The sequence below is a fragment of the Podarcis gaigeae genome (assembly GCF_964106915.1).
Source record: "Podarcis gaigeae genome assembly, chromosome: 3".
Taxonomy (NCBI): domain Eukaryota; kingdom Metazoa; phylum Chordata; class Lepidosauria; order Squamata; family Lacertidae; genus Podarcis; species Podarcis gaigeae.
The window spans coordinates 57,199,857-57,225,776 of NC_139680.1; the positions used below are offsets into that span (position 1 = coordinate 57,199,857).

The window sequence follows — 25,920 nt, forward strand, 5'->3', positions numbered from 1 at the left end:
GAGCACAGGACTCAACTGTGTGTGTGGTTACTGTTTTAGTTTGTTACTATGTTATGTAGTTTTGTGTTCTTATATTGTAAACTGACCTGTGATCCTTGGATGAAAGGTGGTATATAAATTTAATAAATAATATAATAATAGATGGGTCTTTGGCCTCATCCAGCATGGTTCTAGCTGCTCTTCCATTCGTTCTGACTTGGAAGCAGTATCCCTAAGGATTCATGACCAATTGCTATGGGAAGCTGTGACCTCTACCACCATAGGCACAGATTGCACAACAGCCTGTTAGGCTTCCTTTCCAAGGGGAACAGACAGATATAACAACTGGTGGCTCTTCTGCATTTCGCCTCTGCAGTGACTGACAGATATCAATTTCACCTCCCTCTTCAAATTCTACCTTTTCATCTCAAATCAGTTTACAGATTTAGCAAGGCAACAACTATAATATGGAATGGTGATGCTCTTCCATGGACAAATGAAAGATCTGATGGGCAAAGCAGTGGCATCCTCATTACAAGGAATACGGCTAAGAGGTCAGGGAGCTTGTTAAACAGCTACACTTCACTCTGAAGGCACAAAATGGCAGAGATCCAGTGGGGTGTATCAGCCACCTCAGCTGCAAACCGCCAGGCAGATGTATCAATGCAGACACATAGTGTGAATGTGGAAAACCAACAAAGCAGATACAGAATCACCAGCAGGAATAAATTCCATGTCCTGGTAAACAAAATACACTGCTAAAACGGCAACTCAAGGGAGCATCAGCAATAATTACACTAAACTCGTCCCATGGGTTAGAACTGTGCGAAGACTGGCAGAGAACGAATGAGTGAAGGGTGTATAAATACAGTTTGTGTCTAGCCTGCGGTATGTTGTTTATTGTACTCTCTTGCTACTGAATGCCATCAATAAATATAGCAGGGCTGAGCCAGAATAAATGTGTCCTGCTCTCGTGTCCCTGGATTCCAAATTCAAGACATTCCTTTACATGCTAATAAACAAGATTGGTCAACGTTAATCTCAGAAAGCAATGTCTAAAAAGGCACACCTAGATTTAGGGTGGGCAGTGTGTGGCACCCCAGAGTGTGTTGGACTTCATGACCAGGCATGATGGAAATTGTAGTCCAACAGCACTTGCAGGGCCACAGCTTGCTACGTGGCATCTTTTTTTGCATGGATTGCTGTTCCATAATACAAGGGTATGCTCATGACCCCTTTAGTTTTAAAAGCACAGTGCAAATTCTTCCAACACCCTTTCTGGCATCAATATCATGTGAGCATTAGCATGCTTTCTACAGCAATGTGCCAAAAGGCATCATGCTTCAATGTTTATACAATAAGTGGTGCCTGAAGAACTCCCCATGCTTCTGAACAGTGGCATAGACACAATGGCTGATTCATTCCAACCCTATGGATTCTTTGGTGAAAGCATCTTTTTAGGTTATGGGACTTTGCTTAAGTCAGTATCATCATGTTAGCTGCTGACATGGAAAAGAACCCAAAAATACCTCTTCTATTTTCTTCTGCATGACCTTCCACTGGCATTCCCATTCTTTCCTTTCATTGTCAAAGCGCTCCAGAAGTTCCATCTTCTCTTTATTCCAGTTCCTCTCAGTTGTGCTCTCCAGTTGTGTCCGTAGGTCCATAGCTGCAGTGGCCGAACAGAGAAATGCCCGTGCACCTCTTTTCTCTTCTAAGATTTTCCTGGAATGTGTGGGAGTTACGGAACAGCAAGCCTTACTTGCCCCTGGCTCCAGCTTTTGGGTCAAGCGCAAAGGAGAAGAGCAAAGAAACAGGGAAATCAAACAATCTGCATTAAAGGTTGGTTGCAGAGTATAATTCTATGCCTCTTGCTTTAAAATACATACAATACAACAACAGAACAATCTGCTCAGTTGTTCTGCCTGAGCTGGCCTCCTGCTGAATAAGCAATACACAGGTGGATTTTTCACTAGTGGAGACCAGAGAAAGCTCTGAAACAGGGCCTTCCAAGGTGAAGACTTAGCTGGCCTGGGATCCACTGGATTCCAAGCCAATCTCACTGTCATCACACAATGGAATTGGACTGCTGCAAGAATTGGGCTTGATCATCTACCATGGCAGCTGGCAAGAAGAGTGGGTGTGAGTTTGGATTCTGATCTTAATCTCTGGCAAAATGGAAATGGAGGAAATTCAAAATCTGTGGAGAAGGAACAAATGCATGACAGCTCCTGTAATCTCAACATATGCAGGAACTGCCTTTATTTTTATTTTACTCCAGTGGTATTTTATATTCACAAGACTACTAAAAATGCAATGCTGAACATGTTGATTTTTTAAATATTTCTAATGGTTTTGCAAAACCATACAAGGTTCTCGGAAGATGTTTCAAAGATGAAACAGGAGCTGCATAATCTATATACGCCAGGCAGAGCATTTACATGATTTGCACAATTTAATTAAAAGCAGGCACAGGATCTTGGTAAGTAATTTCTTAGCAGGTGCAAAAATGCTTATCATAGAAGCATGGTGCAGAAAGATATGGAATGTTATGATGGGTAAACTACTTACTATTATTAAGACATGGTTCAGCACTAAAGCTCTGATTAACTTTATGAATGACTCTGATTAACTTTATGGAAAACATACATTATGTTGGAAGAAAAATAATCCAGACAGAAATACATGTCTATAGATTAGCAATGCCATAAAATTAAGCATTTGGTCTATCAGAACACAAGCACAATTGATTGACTTATTTAAGTATTACATTTTTGCATTTGCAGTGTTGTATTTGGAAAAGTAGTTTCTTTGTCTTTATCTTTTAAACATATTTTTACAATATACAAATAATTTTAAAACCTATGCAAAAAGAGATGTGTGGCATAATCACCAAAAGATCTGCTATTTGTCTTAATTAAGAAATTAAATTAAATTTTATTTTCATTAAAATAAAAAGTACACATTCAAACATGAGCAGCTGTCCAGGATTGTGATACTCAGTCTTGCAAGGTAATGCTGAGCAACCTCTGTTCTCCCTGGTGCCTGGCAGTGGAAATCAAAACCCTCCAATCTTGCTAGGCCTGGAATGACCAAGACACAGTCCATGTCCTACTATCTCGCACTCTGTTGACAAGGCAGCCAAGAATCTAAAGATAGTAAGTTTGCTAATGAAGATGATTTGGAACTGATGCAGTCAATCTCTCCATTTGCTCTTCCCAATAAACAAATACACACACACAGAAACACGGAGGGGTGATCTATACGACAATGGTATTCTGACTTCAATCTTGCAGAATCTATACTTTTGCTTCACAAGAATCCCCGCAGCCAACCACGTATATTAACTGTGCAGAGCTCATCAGTCTTAAGTGTTTTTGAGTATTCATTACTGCTTAAGAATATAAGAGATAGCTTGCAGGATCAGACCAATATCCCAGCAACCAACAGTCACTAGGTGATTATTGGTCAGTGGTCTACTGCTTCCTTGTAGTCTACCTATCTCCATCCCACAATAAGGATGCTCTTCATGCTTAAAATCATACTGTGATTTTATTTTCTAAATTCAAACCAACGTTGTCAAGGCTGGAGAAAGGATGACCATAATAAAATTTTAGGCCTTCCTTATGGGGGCTAAAAAAAAATGCTACTGTATATTTCTGATGTCCTAACCCCAAATACAAAAAACTATTATGTAAACTGGATTCAATTAACAAGTCCACTAACAGAATCCAACACAATAATTTGTGCTAGCACAACAGTGCTTCTCCCTTTCTCCTTCTCCTGTGCCCCCCCCCATTGGCTCCGGGGGGGGGGGGGATCCCCAGAACAACGCACAGGGAAAATGCTTTGCTTGCCAAGCTAAAATGCTAGTACTTACAGAACAATTGCCACAGCGCCACACTGAATTCCTCCCTACATCTTTTTGAACGACAGTTCACCAAAGCCCTGCTCATGCAACATGGTTTGTTTGTACAACAGATTTATAGGGTTGGGATGACACGCAATGACCCTGCATGGCCTATGCACATTCTGTAGTCCTTCTGAGCAGACTCTATATGTGTGCAAATCATAGATGAGATCAAGTTCTTTTCACAATATCGTTTGGGGCTCAGGGAGCACCCCTTTCACCCCACCCCTTGTGTCCTTCACTGTACATGCCAAGAAGTCAAGGAAGTTCCTTAGGGGAATTCTCTCACCCCCCTCAAGACTATGGAAAGCAGTCTTGCTTGGCAACCACAAACAATATCTAGAGCTACTAGAAGGAAACATCTGTCAATTCCCAAGGAATGGGTGATGGCCTCCTTTGCCTCCTGAGATTTCTGCATTGCAGGGGGTTGGACTAAATGACCCTTGTGTTCTCCTTATATTCCTAAGAAACACAACCTAGACACAGGCTTGCTACCTCAGTGACAAATAAGTATATTTTTGATTGGTGTTTTGCTGCCTGCATCTTAGTTTCATATTTTTATAAGTTGGAAACCACCCAGGGGTTACGTCAACATGATGAGTGATCTATAAATGAAACCAATAAATAAACAATATATTTCTTGGGGAAGGAAAGTAGCCATAGACAAGTATGTATTTGCAGCGTGAGAAGGGATGACAAATTCCTTATCGTTCCTCTTTAAAATCATATGTATGCTACTGAGTGTCTCTCACCTGCGTGATGAAACATTTAAGCCTTTCTTTCTCTGGAGCTCACCCAGACATTTCACAGGACTCTGAAGCTCCAAAGGGCTCACTCTTTTCTCCTCTCTTTGCTTCACTTTCTAAAGCTGACTCTGGATCCAGTAAATTCTTTTGTGTTTATACCTGCCAGGAAAAAAATCAGGGCAGCTTTATTACAAATGAGGGTCACTGCTGGTAACTGAGCTGTTCAAATACAACACAATATTCTTAATAAAAAAATGAGGAGTGGCCAAGAGGGACTGATTGTTTAAGCAAAGGTCTTGGCTTCAACTAGGAAACAGTCAGCAGATAAAGCTTCCACGATTTCTTAGGCCAAAGTTCTAGCTGACTGCCAGGGGCTGAAATGACTGTTGCTCAAAAACAAATTCTTACATAAAGTTTCCACTGCCCTGAAAGCTCGTTTGCAGTCTAAATGTCATTTGAAATAGAGCTTGTGCAGCCATTTCAATATTTTTAAAAGTTTACAATAATGTAAAATCACTAGGTTTGATTTTCTAACAAAATGAAGCTGCACAGTATTTGGAGGGGTGCTACAGTTACCTCTGAGCAGACTTATTCAGATGAATTACAAGACTTTTATTACTTTGACTTCAACTGTATGAAGACTGGTCAATCTGCAGGTTCCCGTGCAAAGCAATAAAATAAGGCAATGTAAAAAAGCAATGATCTTGAGAAGCATTAAGATATAGGTGCATTACAGGACAAGCATAAATATAATGCATTTCACCTTAATGCGTATTGATTGCGTTCTTGCAATGCATGCTTTTGCAGTGAAGCTCAGTAGATGTAAAACAAAGGAGCACAAAGCATTTCTGCAATTATTACCGGGTACTTGGTTGCTTAAAGCAATCCTTGCAGTGTACAATCTGTTTCCCACCAAACTACATTTCTGAAACCACACTGGAGACCAACCAAATGCAATCAAGTTCTGGAAGAGCACCACGGGAGTCATTGCATTACATGTAACATAGAATGGGATGGTTGGAAAGAGCTGGAGGTCACATAACTCAAACTTTTGCCCTATGACAGGTCCCGCTTTGCCCCAAGCACTCTCAGCAGATTAGCACATGTCAGATGGACCCGTTGTTAGAGAATTGCCTTGGACTCAGAAAACCTGGACCCAAGTCCCTCTTCTAGTTGAGATTCATTCCGTGGCAAGACACTTTGTGACCTCCAGCTTCTCCTCTGTAAAATGGGAATGAAAGTTACCCTATATGCAGGGTTACTGTAAAGGTAACAGCAATAAAAGCTGTGAAGCATTTTTTTGCAAATTAATCACGTTATAGTAGTAGAAGGCTTGAGCAAAGTGGTCATTGAAGGGCAACTTAGTGAAACACATCCAGATGGCCCAACCCAACAACGTCTTGGGTGATATCCAACTGTGCCCATCTGCTAGCAGAACAGACTTCCACTTGCACAACAAAACTCCTCCTTCTTCTTCCTCTCCCTCCCCCTGCAGCCTCATATGCACCTCCCTCCAAACTGTTTCAGAGGGTTGGGGAACTACAGGAGGGTGGAGAGTAAGAGGAGGCCTCCTCACACAATGCTTGATACTGCCCCATTATATATACACCCGAGGACACCAAAACCTGCATTCCTGTACCCGTGAAAATCTACGAAAGCATATATATATATATATATATATATATATATATATATATATATATATATATATAAAAAATTTCTCCCTTTTCATTCATGTTCTCTTCACTTGCTCCCATTGCTGCTTATGGATCTGCCACATTTTCTTGCTAATTGCTCCCATTGATACTGACACTCAAGCCTGACATTTACACGTGGGAAACTGGGTCACTGTTTAATTTTGTACCAAATTCTCAAGCTGGTATTATGGTGGATAAATTCCTTAGGGGACTGTCCCTTATCTCCATCTCTTATTCTCCTCAGATGATCCTTTCTTCCCTGGGAGAGCAGAATTAAATTTCCCTTTCCTGTATTATTTGTACCCATATGGTCAGGGAAAAATAAAAATAAAGGCTTGGTTGAAGAATCATGGCAGATAATTCACATCAAAGCTCATTCTCCATGTAAATAGGAAGCCTTTTCCTTTTAAAAGAAATAGCTAACATGCAGTGTGTGACACAGCTTTTGTTTCCCTTGGGGAACAGCAGCGCGTCCATCCTTTTCAACATGTCCTAGACAAGGTCAGTAGCTCAATACAGCAGTAAACTGTATGCCAACAATCAATGACATCTGCACCACTGGTTGTTTCCTATGTCAAGCAAACAAGTTTTTCTTTTTTTAAAAAAGAAAGCAAAACTGTATAGCATTATACTCTCCTTCTATCCCACTCTCTCTGCATACAAACACACATACAAGTTCAAATAATTTGAAATAAATACCCTTCTGGGGCACGGACGGCAGCAGCTAAAAATAACAGATGGTGACATCAGCCAAGGAGGTGTTATGTTTTAACGGAGATGAACAAAAGTGGTTGCACAAGTCAGTTCTCCGGGAGAGCCTTCTTTTGATTTATCAGCAACGCAGCCATTCAGCTGTGCCAGATAGTTAGGTACATGCTACAAAACAGTTACTTTTGATCACAACTGCAGCCAGCTACTGTGCACTTGAACACACGCATGCAAGACTCAGGCAGTGAAAATCAATCCATTTCTTAGTAAGATGATTACTGACCTACATTCACATCAAGAGGAAAAACTAGACAGATGCCAAAATAAGCTGTTAGACACAATGCTATAGCCCCTTCTCATTTTATGTTTTTTTAAATTATCGTAGTCTAAAAATGAGTATAAAACAACAATGAGGTTTAAAGTAGGAGAAAAACCTTACCTTTTATAGAGGAAAAAAACCTTTCAGAAGTATTTCAGTCCAAATGTGAAGTAGTAGTGAAAGCAGTGAAAGTCTTCCACTTCTGAAAATACTGAAATTGTTCAAAGAAAGGAAAAACAATCAGCTTCTCAACCAGGAGAGCTCTTGGAACTCTATTAGATCAACTTTGCAACTTTTTGCAAACTGAAGAACGGTTCCGTTTAGCATCATCCCAACAGCTGGTTTCCATGTGACGTCAGCACACGGAGGATGGTTTTAGAATCTCTTCCAATCCCCAGCCCTGTAACTTTATATCTTCTCATATTATATGTAAACAACTTTGTGTCCAGGACATTTTTAGGTTTTATAGTGGAGCCCAGTTTTTAAAACTTGCCAGAGCAGCCTGTGTAAATATTAGAGCAGTGACAATAGCCAGTTTTAGATTTCTTTTATTAAAAGGCAGTCATCTTTTTTTCTTTCTTTCTTAAGAAGCATTCTTTCCCTGGAGAATTTTCAGATGCACAGATAGGATAGCAACGTCCCACCACATTTTTAAAAAAATCTACATATTTTCTCCTTCTTCAAAATAATAGCTGTGGCTCAATCTTTTATTGTTTTTGAAAAGCCTTCTTTCAATAGAGAAGAGGAGTTTGAAAAATATTATCAAACTCACAGTGCCCTGCCAAAAAAGACAAAACTTTAAATGAGAACGAGAATCAAACCTAACTATCTTCCTTAATGCCTGTGTGCTGTGAACTCTGTGTGGTTGCCTTTGAAGACTATTCAACAGCTGCAGCTGGTGTGGAATTCAGTGACCCCACCTCATGGTGGGTGGAGGGGTCACTTGGAGCAGAGAAGAACAATATTCCAAGTCTCCACTGGCTGCCTGTTGCCGAGCAGATCAGCACAATTTAAGGAGCTGGTTTAGATTCATAAGGCATGAAACAATGTGACCTCTGCATACTTCATGGCTGTTTTATAGAATTTGGTTTGAACATGCACTCCTATCATACACAGTCAAGCATTGACCTATAGTGCTTAAAAACACATACTTCATAGGAATATACAGACTACAGGAAGATCTCATAAGTCTGCGGTGTGTACTTGTATTAGAAGTCTCACTGGCTTCTGTGAAGTTGTTTATTTTCTCCTACTTGATTTCCATTGCAATTGTTTACCTTCTGTTTTCCATTACACATGTGTTGGTGAAACAGCAGAGGGGCATTTTCAGTGCCTGCTCTGAGGATCAAACTCCCCTTCTCTCCACCACAATACAAGTCTGTATCATTCCAGAAAGTGTTGTGTAGCATCTTTGTTAAGTAAGAATTATACTGCCCAGGATGGGTATGAAGACTTAAAAGAAAAACTTGCTTGCCTTCAGACCACGGAACCCTTTCCACATCAACATCTACCATGGATTCCTGCTCATCTGCCATGGAATCCCTCAACCACAGTATGAAAACCAATGTTTCAGTAGCATAACTGTAACCTGCATGTCACGATATATTATATATTTTTGTATTTAAAATTGTTATCTTCTCTGAGGTACAGTTGTCACTCTGGTGGTCAAAAGCCATTTGAAGGAAAAAAATGTAATGTATTTGTAGCAGATGTTTTTCAGCATTCAGGAACCCACAGGAAATGATTGGCTCAAAATACTTATATTGTTGACTCATTTTTAAATGGTTATTCTCTCTCCCCACCCCCACAACCTATTAGGTTTCAAGACACATTGTCAACTATGCAGTCCTTGGCTTCCATCAGATTAAAAATGTGTGTTTCATTCCATATTGAGGGGCACAGAAGAGTGTGTCTGAAGGATGTTTTAAGCCTGAAAAGTATGTGCTTATGATTCAGCTCTGCTATGAACTCTACTTCCCCTTGCACCAAGCATAAGAGCACATTTGTACAATGTCATCCTAAGCTTTTGGTTCAGTGTCTTAGCAAACCAACGTGACTGTTATCAGGACTTAGGCCTACAGATGGCCCTTTGTGAGAAATAATCTGCGACCTATGAGATAAAATGCTGGCCTTCAGCTTTTGTGCCACCACTGAGTACCAGGCAAAGGGAAAAAGCGAAGGAAGAGCAGACAGACCTACAAGAGCTTCATGAACATCAATATGACATCACAGGCCAAAGCCTGAGCATAGAGGCTACTTTTCCAACACGGTTCAGCTTCAGATAGGTAGCCGTGTTGGTCTGCCATAGTCAAAACAAAAAACTATTTTTTTTTTGTTTTGATGGTTCAGCTTGTTGCTGTTCCTTTTCACAAATACTGCTTGCCCAGCCTATCTCACCTTGTCTCACACAGCATCTTTGTATTGTGTAGTGTTGCCTAAATAGCACCCCCACTGACTTCACAGAAGTTATCTCAGGCAAGGATTTGGAGCCAAACTTTGGATGCTGGCTTTATTTACTCCCCTAGGTAGATCATGCTATGCTGAGCATGCAAAATCTATGACTAAAGGTGGTGCCATATAAGTGCAATTGTGGACAAATGTCTTGCCCTTTCTTTTCCCTCCCTTCTGAAGGTAGCTGTTCATTGCAGAGCACATTGCTTATGCTGACTGGAACGCCAATGGAATATGCTGAAAGGTTTGTGAGTATAATCTGCCTCAGTTCCAACCTATCAAAATGGCTTTCTCCAGGCACTGCCAGGATTTAGACAGACTGCAGAAGGTATTAAGTGGTATATTAGCAAATGGGCCAAATACACTTCCTCATAAATATTTTGGTACATTCAGTCTGATAAAACAAGAACAATGCAATTATGACAGGAAAGAGGTACATGGTAATTTCTCAGGTTCTAGCATAGTGATACGATTCCACATTAAGGCCTACTTCTCACAAACAGCAGGTGAAGAAGTAAATCTGTTACTGGACTGTTCCACTACATATTGCAGCCCTGAACATATATTGATGCCAGGAAGAAATGTTCTAGTCTCATTCAAGAAATATGCATATAGAGTTACGAGGTTGAAGGCTATGAGAAAATGAAAAGAACATTCTAACCCTGGTGCACTGTAAAACCCTTAAGTACCAAAGAAGAGGCCTTCTAGATTAGGCCAAAGGCCCATCTGTTCCAGCATCCTGTTGTCATAGTAACCAGCCAGATGCCTATGGGAAGCATGTGTGTAGGACCTGAGTGCAACAGCTGTCTCTTCATTAGTGACTCCCTGCAACTGGTATTCAGAGGCATACAGTGGTACCTCAGTTTATGAACAGTCCTGTTTATGAATATTCAGATTACGGACGATGCAAAACCAGAAGTAGTGTTCCAGTTTGCGAACTTTACCTCGGTCTACAAACAGAAGCTGAACAGTGGATGGGCACCAGCAGCGGGAGGTCTCATTAAGGAAAGTACACCTTGGTTTAAGAATGGATTTGGTTTAAGAATGGACTTCAGGAATGGATTAAGTTTGTAAACCAAGGTACCACTGTACTGCTTCCAAGAATGGATGTAAATCATAGCCACAATGACTGGTAACCACTGGCAGCCTTATCTTCTATGAATTTGTCTAACCTTCTTTAAAGTTGGTGGTTTTTGTTGCACCTTGTGGGAGCCAATTCTGAAGTTTAACTGTGTTGTGTGTGAAGGAGTACCTCCCTTTGTCTGTCCTGAATCTTCCAACATTCAGCTTCATTGAGTTCTAAAATTATGAGACTGAGAGGTTTTTCTCCTGCATTTTGTTTCCCCTTGTCATTCCAGAAGCATAGTTAATTCAGTCTATTCCAAGCCTAGCAAAGGAACTGGAGTGTGATGTTCTTAAGGCCCTGCACATGTTGTAAACAACCCCTGAAGGTCATCAGCAGTTCATCTTTCTTTTCGTTATGACACATTCAGGCCCTCTTTCTGGCAAATATTTCTATATTCCAATGACTGGGTGTATTTCTGCTTCACAGTGGCACCTGCTTTCTTCCGCTCTGGTTCCAAAGTGTTATTATATCTGAGACCAGGAGCTCCAGGCACAAAATATTTTCAGTGGAAAGAAATCTCCATGTTCTTGAAAGAGATCTTTCAAACCACCATTTAATTTGAGAGTGGCAGAGATGGCTTGCACAATTAGGGTGGGTGGAGGGAGAACTGTGTGACTCATCCCACATTCCTTAATTTTCAAGCTAGTAAATGTTACTCTGCCTAAGACCTGTGAAATTCTGCACTTGCATAAGCCCATTATCAGGGACATCCAGGAAGACTTGTAAGTTTGAAAGGGCTATAGATCAGCCATCACACACATGCTTTGTGTGCAAAAGGTCCAAGGTTCAATTCTCTTTATCTGGGCTTTGCCAAATACAAAGTGAAGCTGACTTGAGCCCAAGAAATTGGGTAGTTCACGGCCTAGTGCAGGGGTCTGCAACCTTTAAGACAAAAAGAGCCACTTGGACCCATTTCCGAAGAAAAAAAAATCTGGGAGCCGCAAAACCATTGCGACATTTAAAACAAATATATCTCTGGAGCCACGGTCCGACAGCAGGAGGGAAGGTGACATCGGGACGGTGCGTGACTAACGCACGCACCGCCCCCATGCGACGTCACAGCCAGTACAGCGCCCGCCACAGTGGGGAGTGTCGGGGCACACAGTGCTCCTCCTCCCCTTGCTAGTATCTGCCCTGGAGCCGCGGCAAAGGTGTAAAAGAGCCACATGCGGCTCCGGAGCCGCGGGTTGCTGACCCCTGGCCTAGTGCAATTGCTCTGGTTGTCTCGCCCTAAAACCACCCAGGAAGGTCTGTAATGATCGAGTTGCAGTGTGATCTTGCCCTGTTGTAAAAATGCAGCAGTTACAGTAAAGTCTGACGTTTCTTGGGTGTGAATGCACAACCCGCCCTTCAGTGTTTAATGGCACATTTATTAAGGAAGGGTGGGGAAACAGAATTACCATTTTATTGTTAGTACATTTCTGTCATTAACTAAAAAAAATAATATTATGGGTTTGTGTCATTGACTCTTAGACTCCCCCCCCCCCCAAGGGAATGATAAAAAGAAAGACAACAACAATCCTCTCTGGTGCAGAGAATTTATGGGATATGTTTTGTCTAGAAGGGATTCTTTTGAAAGAAGGAAAGAAACTGGTGCATTGCAAATTGCGAGAAACACAGACTGTAGAGGGACATTGCCAAGTAATCTTACTGGGGGGGGGGTGAAATAAGAGAGACAGGATGTTTAAGTTACAGATAGGTAGCCGTGTTGGTCTGCCGTAGTCGAAACAAAATAAAAAAATTCCTTCCAGTAGCACCTTAGAGATACATCTTCAGTATCTGAAGAAGTGTGCATGCACATGAAAGCTCATACCAATGACAAACTTAGTTGGTCTCTAAGGTGCTACTGGAAGGAATTTTTTTAGGATGTTTAAGAACTCTCTTACTCAGTGATCTGTCTGATGCCAAGGCAACTGGTTGTATTTTAAGAAAATGCAGAAATAGGGTCCACACTGGAGAGCTGGAAGGGACCACAGGAGTCCTCTAGTCCAACCCCCTGCAATGCAGGAATCTTTTGCCCAAGGTAGGTCTTGAACCCACAACCCAGAGATTACGAATATCATGCTCTACCAACTGAGCTATTCCAAAAGGGCAATGGGATTGGCAAACATTCCACAGTTTTCCCCAAATTGACTTGTTTTTAAGTGTGTGTTCACATTAATGGAAACAGAACACCTGGGGTGATTTCCTAATATAATTCATTACCTTCCTCAAACAAAAATATGGCATATTTTGGGATGAGATGGAATTAGATGCTTGCAACCTCACTGTGGGGCAGACCTGTGCAACTGTGACCTGCCAAGCTGAACATAGCTCACTGATGTGCAAGCAGAATCAATAAGCTACTTTTTGGTCCGGTCTGCTTAGAGCCTGGCCTCACTGTTGTGGGGGTGGGCAGGAAGAAAGCTGGTAAACTACAACCTTTGCCTAGTGGGCTGTGTTCTTCTTGGAGGGTCCCATATTGTGTATGCTTTCTATGGAGACACGGAAACTGTAAAAACCAGTTTCTGTGTCTACTCTGAAAGGCATGCTTAATTTCTACATTGATCTGCTCTTAACGACATGCACAGCTTATTCAGGCTTGTTTTTCCCTTGACCTTAACCCAGCAAGCTACAGTAAAGAAAAATAATGGCTAGAGGCAGAGTTGAGATATGGCCAGGAGGCTTCAGGAATACAGAAGAATATCTGATAAGTGATGAGCTGACAAAAGAAGTGAAATCCTTCATCGTTTTTCTATCTCACCATGGTTTTGGTCAATAAAGGCCAGATCTACATCATTATCCATGCTATTCTGACATTTGTCGCTGACATTTTATACCACTCATCAGACTCTAAACTAAACCAAATCTACATTCACTACAAGATGTTGTCATTCAGTGTTCCAGGGGATTGATCCTGGACTTAGGAGCTATACATTCAGTTTCCAAAGGATCCTGGTAGAAGCTCTGCATATATATCAACTGCCAGGAAGCCAGGCAAACTCCATGTAAAATCAATTTTAAATTCACAGCTCTGTTCTGAAGAACACAAACTGCAGTGAGTACAATATAAGCATTGTATTGAGGGGAAACCTGCAACATTTCTACTATTGTATAGTTTACTAAATGTACTGTGAAATAGCTATTAGCTGTTTACAGCCTCATTCCCATTCCCCCCCTAAAAATAAAATAGATAAATAAAAAGAATGAAGATCTGTTTTTAACCTGCTTACCTAGGTTTTTTTTTATGACCACGATCAATTCCATTGTGGAGATGGTGTCCTCTGTGGGTTGTTGCTTCCTGTGTGACTGCATTTTGGCACCTAAGGGCTGGTTTGCCTTCTTTCAAACAAGTAGTCTTCAGTGTTTTTACAACAGTAGTGATGGCTACAGAAACTTATAGCTCTTGCACTTCTTGTCTTGGGAGGGATGGACAAAACAAAACAAACTGAAAATAATACTACAATGAATGGTAAAATGATGAAAAAAGGTCTACAGCACAAAGAACAGTGTGAAAAGGAAGACAAGCTTAAATATTGTTGTGTAAGAAAGGGATGAAAATAATACAAGGATGAGAATCAGTAAAATGATAGGCTGGAACATCTGGGAAGGTACAAAGACAAGATAATGCTATATTAATGAAACAATAAATAACAAATTTCCAGAGAGTGAAAAATCAGTATCTGGAACCTAGACCTACAAAGACACTGTATGCTTGGGCTGACTAGTTTTAGCAGATCAGTTTTCAAAAGTTAATCCTGCTCACTTGCAATCTCTTCCCTAAAAATGCTGCAACAGGAGCAATTAGGATTTTTTTTAAACCCTCATATTGGAGCCATTGGGGGCTTTTCCCCCCAAGCATAACTGATCTGTGATGAGAGAAAACATAGGGAGCAAGGGATTAACCTTCTCTCCCCAACTGTGACTCCTGCCCCCCCTAAAAAAAAGTCCCTCTGCACAGTCAGAAAACTTAAAAAGGACTTTCATTGGTACTTGTAATTTTTTTGTTTTAAGTAGTCTATTTGTTGCACTGAGCGGTCAGGGTAAGGAGAGGCATGGCAAGTGAGGAAAGGAACTCATGGGCTTGACTGGGAGGCCGAAGGGGATTGTAGCTACATTATGAGCTGGATGTTCCCTGCACCTGGATTACTGGATGTGGGGAGAGTCTTCTGCCAACCTCCACAATAGATTTGGCATGTCTTGTAAAGATGAATATTTTGCTCTTGTAGCCCTAGTGCTGGCTCCAGGTTGGTTTGTTAATTTTTTTGTGGGGGCACAGGAAACAGCAGCAGCACTCTCACTGTGAGACCACCTCCTTTCTGCAATATGGTGCTGCTGGCTCCCCCTTGGCAATACCACATGATTGCTTGCCAGGGCAGAAGCCAGCCAGCCAGCAAGAGAGCAGGTAGTGGTAGCCATTCTCTTGCCCCTTTGGGGCCTGATGGAAAGGCCAGGCAAGAAAGCCAGAGGAGCCATGGGGGGGGGGGGTCTTGGCAATGGGTCCAATGTGATTGCCAGCGCTGATGCCAGCCCCACACAGTCTTGAGAATCCAATACAGTGGAATCTCTGTTGTTGAACGTAATCCATTCTGGAAGACTGTTCAACTTCCAAAATGTTCGACAACTGAGACTCAATGGGCAGTTGGAAGATTCAATTGAGAAAATTGAGAAACGCGCCTCAGAAACCGGTCGACTTCTGAGGCACGTTTGAAAGTGGAAACAATTACTTCTGGGTTTTCAGTGTTCAAAAACCAAAACGTTTGGCTTCCAAGATGCTCAAAACTGAGGTTCCACTGTATTGTGATTGGGTGGCAGACATTAATCTGGCAAATTTACAATTAAGCCAGAGAAATGTAAAAGGAAGACTATTATATAAGAATTTTAATCAAATGTGGCTCAAATATCCATGGCATCTTGGGCTAGATTTTTTTTTTTACCTGGATGGCTTAATAGGTAAAAATCTACCTGACTCACTGACAAAGGTTCATCTGTACTTCGGTCGTCCGAAGACTTCGGAACTTCTAGTCTGTCAATAAAGGTTTGGAGCTCTTTTCTGAACGCCTTCATTTGGGCATTTATCCGGTAAAGAAGTTCATGCTCCCGTATCCGACTGCCATCATCTTCATCATCCATAAGTCCAAACAGGTCCCCATTTGCCACATAAACTCTTGCCTCTGTTATTATGGTGCTTGTGTCTGAAATCAGGCGGTCTATCGTCTTGCCCAGGCGTTCTGCCTCACAACGGATGTCCTTCATTTGCTGCCGGTCGGTCAAGCTTTTCTGCCACCCTGCCGGCGTTGGGTAGAAGCTTCTAGTGGGGGTCAGGCAACGTATGTTGCGGACCTCCTCCGAGTCACTTTCCCCACCGATGGGCCCCTCACGCTTGCGGTGTGGGGGCCGAGAGTCATCATCACTTTCTTTTTTCCCTGCGTCACTTTCAGCATCGCTGTCTCTGGGGCTGCCCCGGATCCCCAGATGAGAGGCTAGATCATAGCGCTGCATGTTGGACATCAAGACTCTGTTCTCGTACTGGAGCTGCATGACTTTACCACTGAGGTCATTGATCTGCATGCGAGCAGCTTTGAGCTCTTCTTGCAGCGCATCCATCTTGACACTATCGTAGTGCCTTGAACTGTCGTGAGCCCCACTCTTGTATTTGTATTTGTTCAGCTCTGTCGTGATGCGCTTGTTTTGTTCTTCTACATCAGCCAAGTTCCTCCTCAGCAATTCAGTTTCATCCTCAACTAGCTGAAGATGCTGACGTAATTCTGAGAGGGATTCATTCTGCTCCCCCATGAGGGGGTTGGCTGCCCCTGAAAAATCATCCCCCCTTAAGTCATCCAGCTCTGCTTTCAGCCCTCTATTTTCCACTTCCAGCTCCACTATTTTCCTTCCCAGAATATTGGCTTCTTCTTCTACCAATCTCAGACGGAGCTTGAGTTCTGATTCTCTTGTGGTAGGTGGGCCTCCTGCTTCCCCTTTGGGTAAGGGACTGTCTAGGTCACCATAAAATGACCGATACTTCTGCAGGTCATGTTCAAACCTGTCCTTTTCCTTGTCTATTTTGGCCAGCTTCTTCCTCATCAGGGCAGCTTCCTCTTTGACAAACTGCAACTGGCATTTCAGATCCTCACTGTCCTCCTTACAAAAGGAAAAGGTTATGCAACAGTTACTTCATGCGTGCAAGCCAAAACACTACTTGGCAATTCAACAAAAGAAAATACCGAAGTGTAGAATACTGGCCCTCGTAGAAGTGTAGAATACTTCCCGCCCTACATTCATTTCAATAGAGGCAAGCCTCCATTTGACCCAGATTTCAATTACGAAAACATCTGCGCTGTGCCATAAGAGCAAAATCTGAGGCTACATCTAAAGGAGATTCAGGAACCTTATTCATAGATAAAGCATAGCTAAAATCCCCCAAACCAATTATAAATAAAAATATTTGTGTCCGATGCATTCCCACATTTTTTTATTTGTAGGGGTTTATCTACAATATGTTGATCTGTTTAAGTGCCCCTGAGGAATAGCTGAGATTCTGACCAAGGGATTCTTACCCCTGGCATTATAAAATGAAGGGCAACGTTATCCTACAAGGAATAGTTTGTGACATTTATTGCCATATAATTAGTGAAATAAGTAGTGATCTGTGTTTATCACTGTTATAGCCATTCAACAGTAGTCCAGGCTTTGCACTTTAGATGTATAGATACTGAGAATTAATTATAATTAATATTTGGGCCGTGTTCTTGCAAACAAGTGCCATAAAAACAGCAGCAGATTTCCTATGCTTGACTAAGGAAACACTTGCACTCATGGATCTTTGCATTCCATGCCCAGTATGGTGTACTGGTTGGAGTAAAAGACTGGGAAACCAGGGTTCAAATTCTCAACCAGCCATGAAGCCCATTGGGTGACCTTGTGCCAGCTACTGACTCTCAGCCTAACCTAACTCACTAAGTTATTGTGAGCATACAATGGGGAGGAGGAGAAATATATATGCCAGCTTGAGCTCCTGGGAGAAAATGTGGGGTAGAAAAGCCATAAGCTAGACCATAGAATAGGCAGGTACCTTTGAGCTCACCTCGGTGGGTGTCTGCTGTGACTTTTTCTCTGATTTCTGCAGGTCCTTGCTTCCCCTTCTTTTCATGGACTGCTATAAAAGAAAGATCAGGGGAAGGACATAAAGGTCAGATGTAGTCAACAGATGGATGAAAAGTGTACACAATGCAAATCCATTAAAGCATCATTTGAAACAGACAAAACTTCCAGCTATCTTTTTCATAATATTTGCGGCTCCACAATCCAGAGACATTTACCTTGGAACAATATCAGGATAATGCCATACAAAACAATACCATTCTGTAATTATTATTCTTAATAAATTAAATTGTCAAAGTAGTATCAGAAACAAATGATGTATTTTTTTAAAAAACTACCCCCCCTTAAAAATCGACTTAGAAATCCTGTAGTTTAAAAGAGATCTACATGCTTTCATATCTTTTTTCACCACACCAGAGGTAGATGATGCAACCTTAGGGTGCTGCTATACCCTGCAGTTCTGCATCGCTGAGTTGACAAATGCTGTTTAAACTTTCCCAACGTGCCCTACATCTTTATGAATACTGGGGACCAGAACTTTGTGAAAAACATTTTATGACAAGTTAATAGCCTCTTTTACCTCTCTAATGCATAGGTTACCAAATATGAAAACCATTTTTTTTTATCCTTCCTTTGAATATGAAGCATACCTTAGGAGTTATTTTAGTATGCAATATACTAATCTTTCAGTAGAGCACCTAGCAGTTTACCACTTTCCTCTATCTTCTTTTTTAATAATCAAATGCATGTAGTTTAAGTTGCTTTTAGTATCATGTTGCTACTGAAAAACACAACAAAATAAGGCCATCTGCAACTCAATTTAGCCAGAGTACTTGCATTTACATGAACTTAGGGGTATCATCCATTTTACATTATCACATTGTGGCAATTCTGGAGCAAAGGAAATATTCATCCTTGCTGGGAACATCCAGTCACACTGCAAGTTCTGGGAACAGGGCGAGCACTCTGGATGATAGCTCAGTCAGGAAGTCATCTGGAAGTCTAACAAATGACCAACAGTGCCAATCCTAGTATTGGGTGGGGTTCCTTGCAGAATGTGAGGAGGGAAAAGTCCGCTTCAGGTTTACACTTTATCTGCAATCCTAACCCCCACCCCACTCACGGGGCTTTGCAGAGTGGCCATGGTGGAAGGTCAGGGGGTACAAGAAGATTGGGCTCAACCCCTGAGGTCTGGACCCAATCACAGGCTGAGATGGCAATTGGTATCATGGCAGCAAGACTGGCTCAGGATCCTGTGGATCCCAGGCCAGCTCAACCATTCCCCCTTCCCCAGCTTCAGAATATGCCATTTGGGAACTTCCCACTGGGCTCTGCTGGCAGGAATGCCACGTATCTGTTGGGAGGGCAGAAAGGAGAGATCAGTTCAGTTAGCAGTGCTGACACCTCCATGCAATCCACACACACATCCAGCCTGGCGAAAGACCCAGTGAAATATAAGAGCTCAACTTAGTGAATACACTAGGCATGACTAAGTCTGAATCTAACCCAATGCACATTTTGATAGAGCAAAAAGCAGAAGACTATTCTTCTCTTACCCACTGCCCTGCCACACTTGTTCCTATTCACTGCAATAATCCTTTGTTATTATTATCAGGTTGACATCTGCTGGGCAATGTGTGTTTTTCTTTCTTTCTCTTGAGCTGTATGTTTCCAGGCCAAGTTAATCACTATGATATTACCAGGGCAGGGAGAATGCTTAACCCATGTTAAAAGGCATAAGATTAATCTGCATGAGGTATTCTTGAAAATCCTCCCCAACACACCCTGCTCCTTCCAAATGGAAATGTTCTCAAGACATGATCTTTAGTGCTATGAAACGATCAAGAGGTCCAAGTTTCCAGCTGGTAGGAATTCTCATCTCTGAACATTTTCAGTTCAAAAAGAGGCCCTGGTGCACTGACACTGTTATAATTATTACACTGAATCATATTATCGAGGATGCAAACTGCTGATATCTATTCAAATTAAAGGTGTAGTCAAACCTCTAACATGGTATTTTTCTGGTAACTGAGCTTCCAGGACAGTCACCATCAATCAGACTTTAAATGAACCTAAGTTTCTCTTTATTCTAGGCAAGCAGAATGGCAGCATGTGCTCAGCAAATACCTCCTAAGCTTGATGGCCAGCCATCTGAAACCTAAAGCAGGGAAGTCATTAGAGAGAAGTTTCAACTAAAATTATCTCTCAGGCTTCTCTATATGGCAACTATCATGCATTTAGCATTTCATTATAATTCAAGTCAAGAGGAAAAAGACCCTGGAATCTAAATGGGTGGTTCAAATGTTAGTAAATAGTTCCATCTAGGGTTGGTACAGGGAACCACTGGCCCTCCAGATGTTGCTGAACTACAGCTCCCATCATCCATTGGCCATGCTTGCTAAGGCTGTATGGAAGAAGTACCGGTAATATCTGATCCCACACAACTGCAGATACAGCTAACATTCCCTAGAGTGCGGCTTCATATAAGGGGATCAGTGAAACATCTGCAGCTTGTGCAGATTAACAGTGAGTAAGCACAGCTGTACTTGTAGAAACACTTGGTCAGCCATTACTTCCACCCTAGCCCCTGGATCTTTTTCGGCACCATTTGAATCAGCCGTAAATGTTTCCCAAAGGATAGAGGTTTGATGCTCCTACCAGGTGTAACTATAGTAGGCTTCTCATATATTAGGAAGAGCCAACAAAAAAATAGAACAAATTTCCACCTTTATAATTTCCAAGCATGGCATATTCCCTCATACTCACTCACAAATTAGTGAAAGTCTACCAAAGTTTGCCTTTGGTACATAATACCGGTCTTGAAAGACCTACATTGACATTCCAAAATGTTCCTGTTGGTTGTGACACAAAACCTAGTGCTCAGCCTGCAAAGGAGGGGCTTATAGTTCATGGACTTGGTATATAATCCAGTATTGCTACTAGCCTCAGCATTCCCATAGGCCATGAAGGCTTTTACATCAAAGTGTGCTGGCTCTACACAGAGCCCTGCTTTAGCAAAGAGTAAGGGTGATTTTCCTTGTGTTAGCCGTTTTATTATAAATATATATATTACTAAAACAGGATTATCAAAAAAGGAGAAAAAGTAAGGTGGGATAAACATGACAAAGTCCCTAGAAGTAAAATTCATGTCCCAACATTTTAATCTAAAAGCAGGCAGAGCACTGAAATGCCAGAGAATGATGATGATGACCTTTTCTTCCCATCTCAGTCTCTAGAGCAGCTTTCCTCTCTCTCCCCTCTTGCGCATGTAGCCCTGGTTACTATCGCAGTTCAGGAATTCAAGCTTGCACAGCAAGATCAAGTCTGAGCTGATGTTTCTCTGACACAGGCTCACAGATAGCACTGTCAAACAGATTGTCTTTCAAAACACATCCATGAGAAAACAGCACATTGTTCACATTGTTCACTAAACTCACTTCGCTGGTTACACAACGCTTTTCCTCTGGAGACTTTGATTCTGTGTTAAATGGCTTAATACAAGGTACCATCTGGGATCTCTCACAACCTGCCTAGACTCAAGCCAACCCCCCTAGAAAAACCAGGTGTAAGTTTCACAAGCAGGCATGCAACACACTGAGGATAACAAGCCTTGAGGATAACAAGCCCTGGCAGTGAAACCAATAAGATATTATATCCTTATTTACTTTAACCTTCTTTGCAAGTCCCTTCTTTGCAAGCTTTTTATTTATTCCCTGTTGTGCACTTGCTGAAGCCTCATAAAAATTGCCTTGCTACTTGGAGGGCCGAAGGGGGGGGGTATTTTTTCTTACACCGACCCATACATAGGTGCAACACAGTATTGTCCTTCCTATGTGTATCTGCCTGAACAGGTGATTGGGGCTACTCATCATCTCAACACAGCCCCAGGGTATCTCTGCCATGAAGATGCTGAAGGCTCAAAAGTTCCTCCTTGTTGAGATAATCTTTTTTCAGTTTCATCTGATTATCTGAGATTCTGTAAATGAAGATGCTGGGGATTGAACAGGCTAATGATACATATATGCAAATATCTGAAACAGAAAGAAAGGAAAACAGGGGGGAAAGCAGCTTGGTAGAGCACAGTTAGCTGTGGAGAAGAAGGAAGAGAAGGTATACGCAACCCCTTTGTGTTCCACCTTTGCTCTCATGTTTAGAGGTGTTTAGGTGAATATGTACCTATATTTCTCCAAACTATCCAGCTGGGCTTTGAGATCAGTTGGTGAGGACCTTTTGAAGGTACCACAATTGACAGAGAAAGAAAAATAGTCAATGACTCTGCAAACAGGGCCTTCTCTGCATTAGCAGATGTGGAATTCTAGGCCCATCAACTTTGGTCACCTCCTGATCTGTTCAGTTCCAGTGACAACTGAAAACTCCCCCACTTCCTGCAGCCCTTTGGATATTAATATGTCCGGATCGAAGGCCTGTAATACATTTTTAAAAACCAGAATCTATAAAAAGTATTCATTTGATCTATTTATATTTATTTGTTGCAACCTGCTCCAAGATCATACATGATGTGGGGTAGGCTATAAATCTTAGATATAATAAAACAGAATACAGTATGTGCATAGAACATGGGAAAGAGAGTATGGTAGGAGAAGTCATTTGACGTGCCACAGCAGCCAGCAGGGAAATAGTTAAGCACCCCACCATCACTTTTCAGTTCAAACCCCCTCCCAATGCTGCTTTTCTCAAAAACACATAAACAGCCTGTTATGTGCATTTCCATAAAACATGTAGTTAGGCCCATGTGCAAGGAATGCAATATACTGCTGAGCTATGTACAAAAGTATTTTTTCTCTTCTAAGGCCCTGAAATATGTTGGCAAGTATTGCAGGGATCTGTGATTCTTTTGCACACTGACTCCCATCTCTCACATATACTATGGAAATGATTTTTTTTAAAAAAAAAAACCTGCAATGTCTTACTTACTGCCATCAACTTCATCATCATACCCAAACAAATTATGGAAACAACTTTTTCCATATTCTATCACAGAAAAACAAAAACTGAGCATTCAGTTCCTTCCCCCCGACCCCCCAGGGTATTGCTAGTGTCAAGGTAAAACTTTGATTTTAATTTTTAGTGTGTGTTGTAGTCCGAGCATTGTTTACCTCTTATCACTCATAGGTTACCTGTTGACACTGCTATAAAGAGATCTATTGACTATTCACCAGTTTTGTGCTAAAGAACTTAACTGAAGCAGATGAACTGGTAAGCAAAAAGAGCTCAACACTCTGCCATTTCGTTGGTATTATCAAAATCCAACAACTGTGATTCAACGGCAAGTTAATGAGCAATCAAGAGAAGACTGAAATCCCCCCAAATCAGGGTTCTCAATACTATTCATGATTTTTAAATACATCAATGATAGTAATCCCCCCCCCATAACATCCATTTATGTCTTGACTATTCCAGGTAAGAAATTTAGTGATTGAGCCTGTCTCTTAAATTTCACAAAACATAACTGAATCACCATAACAAAGAAATAGATCTATGGTGAGATATGAATCCCATATGGGACTTGTCAGAGCAAATGCTGAAGCAAATAATGCAAGAAAGATATTCAGGAGTTTTATCCTGGCAGAAGCAAGAAAGAGAAGTCAACTGCAGTCGTTAGTTACTGTACAATCCACATCTAAAGAGGCAAACTGCTATTCAAAGGCTGAATTTCATGACTCACAAGGAAAGCAACATGCGGTTGCTTATTCAGTAAAACAGCAACCACATGCAAAACCGGCTTGAAACCTCTTCATGTTTCAAACACTGTGGACGTTTTATTGTAGTTCAAATGAAATGCAGTGACTCAACAACTAAACCAACAGAAATTAGTTCACTTGCATGAGAGACATCTCTCTCACAAAATGAAGAACTAGAAAAGATTGGACATTCAAAAGAAGCAGGATAGCAAAACTGGGCTGCAGCTGTAACTCTGTATGCAGGTTGCCCGCTTTCCATTAAGCACACCGACTGCTATTTAAACAGTTACGAAATTCAGGGTGGGGCAAAAACTTGCCATATTCCCCAATTCCCAAAGGAAAGGGGTGAGTACTGACCTCTTTCATCTTGTCAAGTTCATTCTGCAGAGCCTGCTTAGCAATCTCTACTTCGATTAGCTTCTGTCTTAGCTTGTCATTTTCATCTTCTGTGGTGGTGCGTTTTTCTTCCACATTTTCCAGCTCATGGTGAAGTCTCACTGAAACATCCTTTGCAACCTAAATGCAACAGTGTTTAAAACTTTAAATAAGCAGAAATTTATAGCAGAACTATGTTATATGAGTAGTCTGCCAACAAAAACTGAGTTGGGGTAGATAATTCTGAAGCTAGAGTAGCATTCTGACCAGTTAGGAGGTATATTTCCACTAAATATTCCTAATGGTAAGAGTTGTGTGACAGTGGAACAAATTGTATCACCAGGTGGTGGGATCTCCTGAGTATTTAAGCAGAGGCTGAGCAATTGTCTGTCAGGTTTGTTGTAGTTGCATCCTGCACTACAGATCCTGCATTGAGTCTGGGGTTCAACCACATTCCCTCTAGATTCCCTTCCAATTCTGTTAGTTACATAGAATCATAGAACGGCAGAGTTGGAAGGGACCACAAGGTTCAATTCCATTAGAAGTTGAATAAATTACTCTCCCCACCAAGGAGCCTAATTGGGGCTTAGTTCATACAGTCCAATGTACTCCTAATTATTACATGGCTAAGAAGTGACTGGAACTCCCACATCAAATACCATCTCTCTCCATTAGAAGACTAGGCACAGCCCAACCAAAAGCTTTATTTGAAGCTGGGAGTCTAAGTTACATTCACTTTTCTTAGTAGAAATATCACCTTCACACTAACATGAAAACTGGGGCTGTACCCCTTGGCTGATGAATCCATTAATGCTTTAGAATTCAAGGTTACAAATTTTAATTGGGCAGGAAAAAATTAACTGGTATGTCTGAGTAGGGCACAAATTGTTTTAAAGATGTGTGGCTTCTGTATGCCACTGTAAAAGTGAATGCAATGAAAAATACTTAAGAAGCCTTTTACTTCTAACAATGAGGATTGTTCATAAAATTGTAATTCATCTGTTTTCCAAATTTACAGGCTTTGTCACTTTACACATTTACGTGGATTTTACTCACATCTTATCTTCATACCTTGAAAGATCAGGTTAGGTTAATGGGTATGAAGATAAAAAACTGAAGATATGACAAAAAATGAATATATTTCAAAACAGTACATGTGGTGCTTTAAAATTGTAAAAACAAGCAGAAAAGGAACTATTAGATATCTTGGTGTAGACTTAGTATAACAACCATTAAAAGTAAAAATCTGTAAGATTCAATTTCATCTATCGGTACACAGCTCTATCTATTAACATTCAACTAGCCTTTTTAACATTTTGTTTAGCATGCTATTATATTTACAGTTTGATATCTTTTCAAAATCAATGATCACTTTCAATAGCCTTTCCCCCTAAACAAGCCTACATAAGATTGTGGCTTTAATCTTAGTTTCCCTAGTTACAGCAAGTCAAAGGAAAAATGATTGGCTGGAAACAACCCAGAAACCTGCTATTTACCAGAAAGCAGCAGGAGAGAATGACTCACTTGTTCTTACGGGAAACATAATTGTCTATGAAATATGGTTAATTAGAATACAGACTCTCTTTCAATCTAGGGATGAGAAAAGGTAGAAAACATACCACTGAAAATTTAATATGGAAAGAGAATACAAATTTGGCTAACTAGTCATAATGTAGGAGGAAAAGATCTAGGCCTTTAACGTAATTATATTTGTTGCAGTTTCTTTAAATCAAATGTGATTGCATCATCAAGGTTTGCATCACATATTTGTGAGATATATTGTAGTGCATCAACTACAAGGTTGGACACTTTTGTCTTCAAGACACA

General features: G+C 41.1%; 1 protein-coding gene across 1 annotated transcript in view; it reads right to left on the reverse strand.

The window, feature by feature from the left end:
* Nucleotides 1–1,689: 1,689 nt before the first annotated feature.
* Nucleotides 1,690–25,920, reverse strand: part of MTCL3 (MTCL family member 3) — a 30,137-nt gene continuing 5,906 nt past the window's right edge. Inside the window, exons 4-10 of the mRNA XM_083731120.1 lie at nucleotides 24,076–24,234; nucleotides 18,000–18,071; nucleotides 15,881–17,056; nucleotides 14,141–14,518; nucleotides 7,480–7,570; nucleotides 4,642–4,794; nucleotides 1,690–1,757 (exon numbers count right to left, since the gene is read on the reverse strand). Coding sequence (XP_083587246.1) covers nucleotides 14,408–14,518; nucleotides 15,881–17,056; nucleotides 18,000–18,071; nucleotides 24,076–24,234 — 1,518 coding nt within the window. The 3' untranslated portion in view covers nucleotides 1,690–1,757; nucleotides 4,642–4,794; nucleotides 7,480–7,570; nucleotides 14,141–14,407. The remainder of the gene's footprint in view (nucleotides 1,758–4,641; nucleotides 4,795–7,479; nucleotides 7,571–14,140; nucleotides 14,519–15,880; nucleotides 17,057–17,999; nucleotides 18,072–24,075; nucleotides 24,235–25,920) is intronic.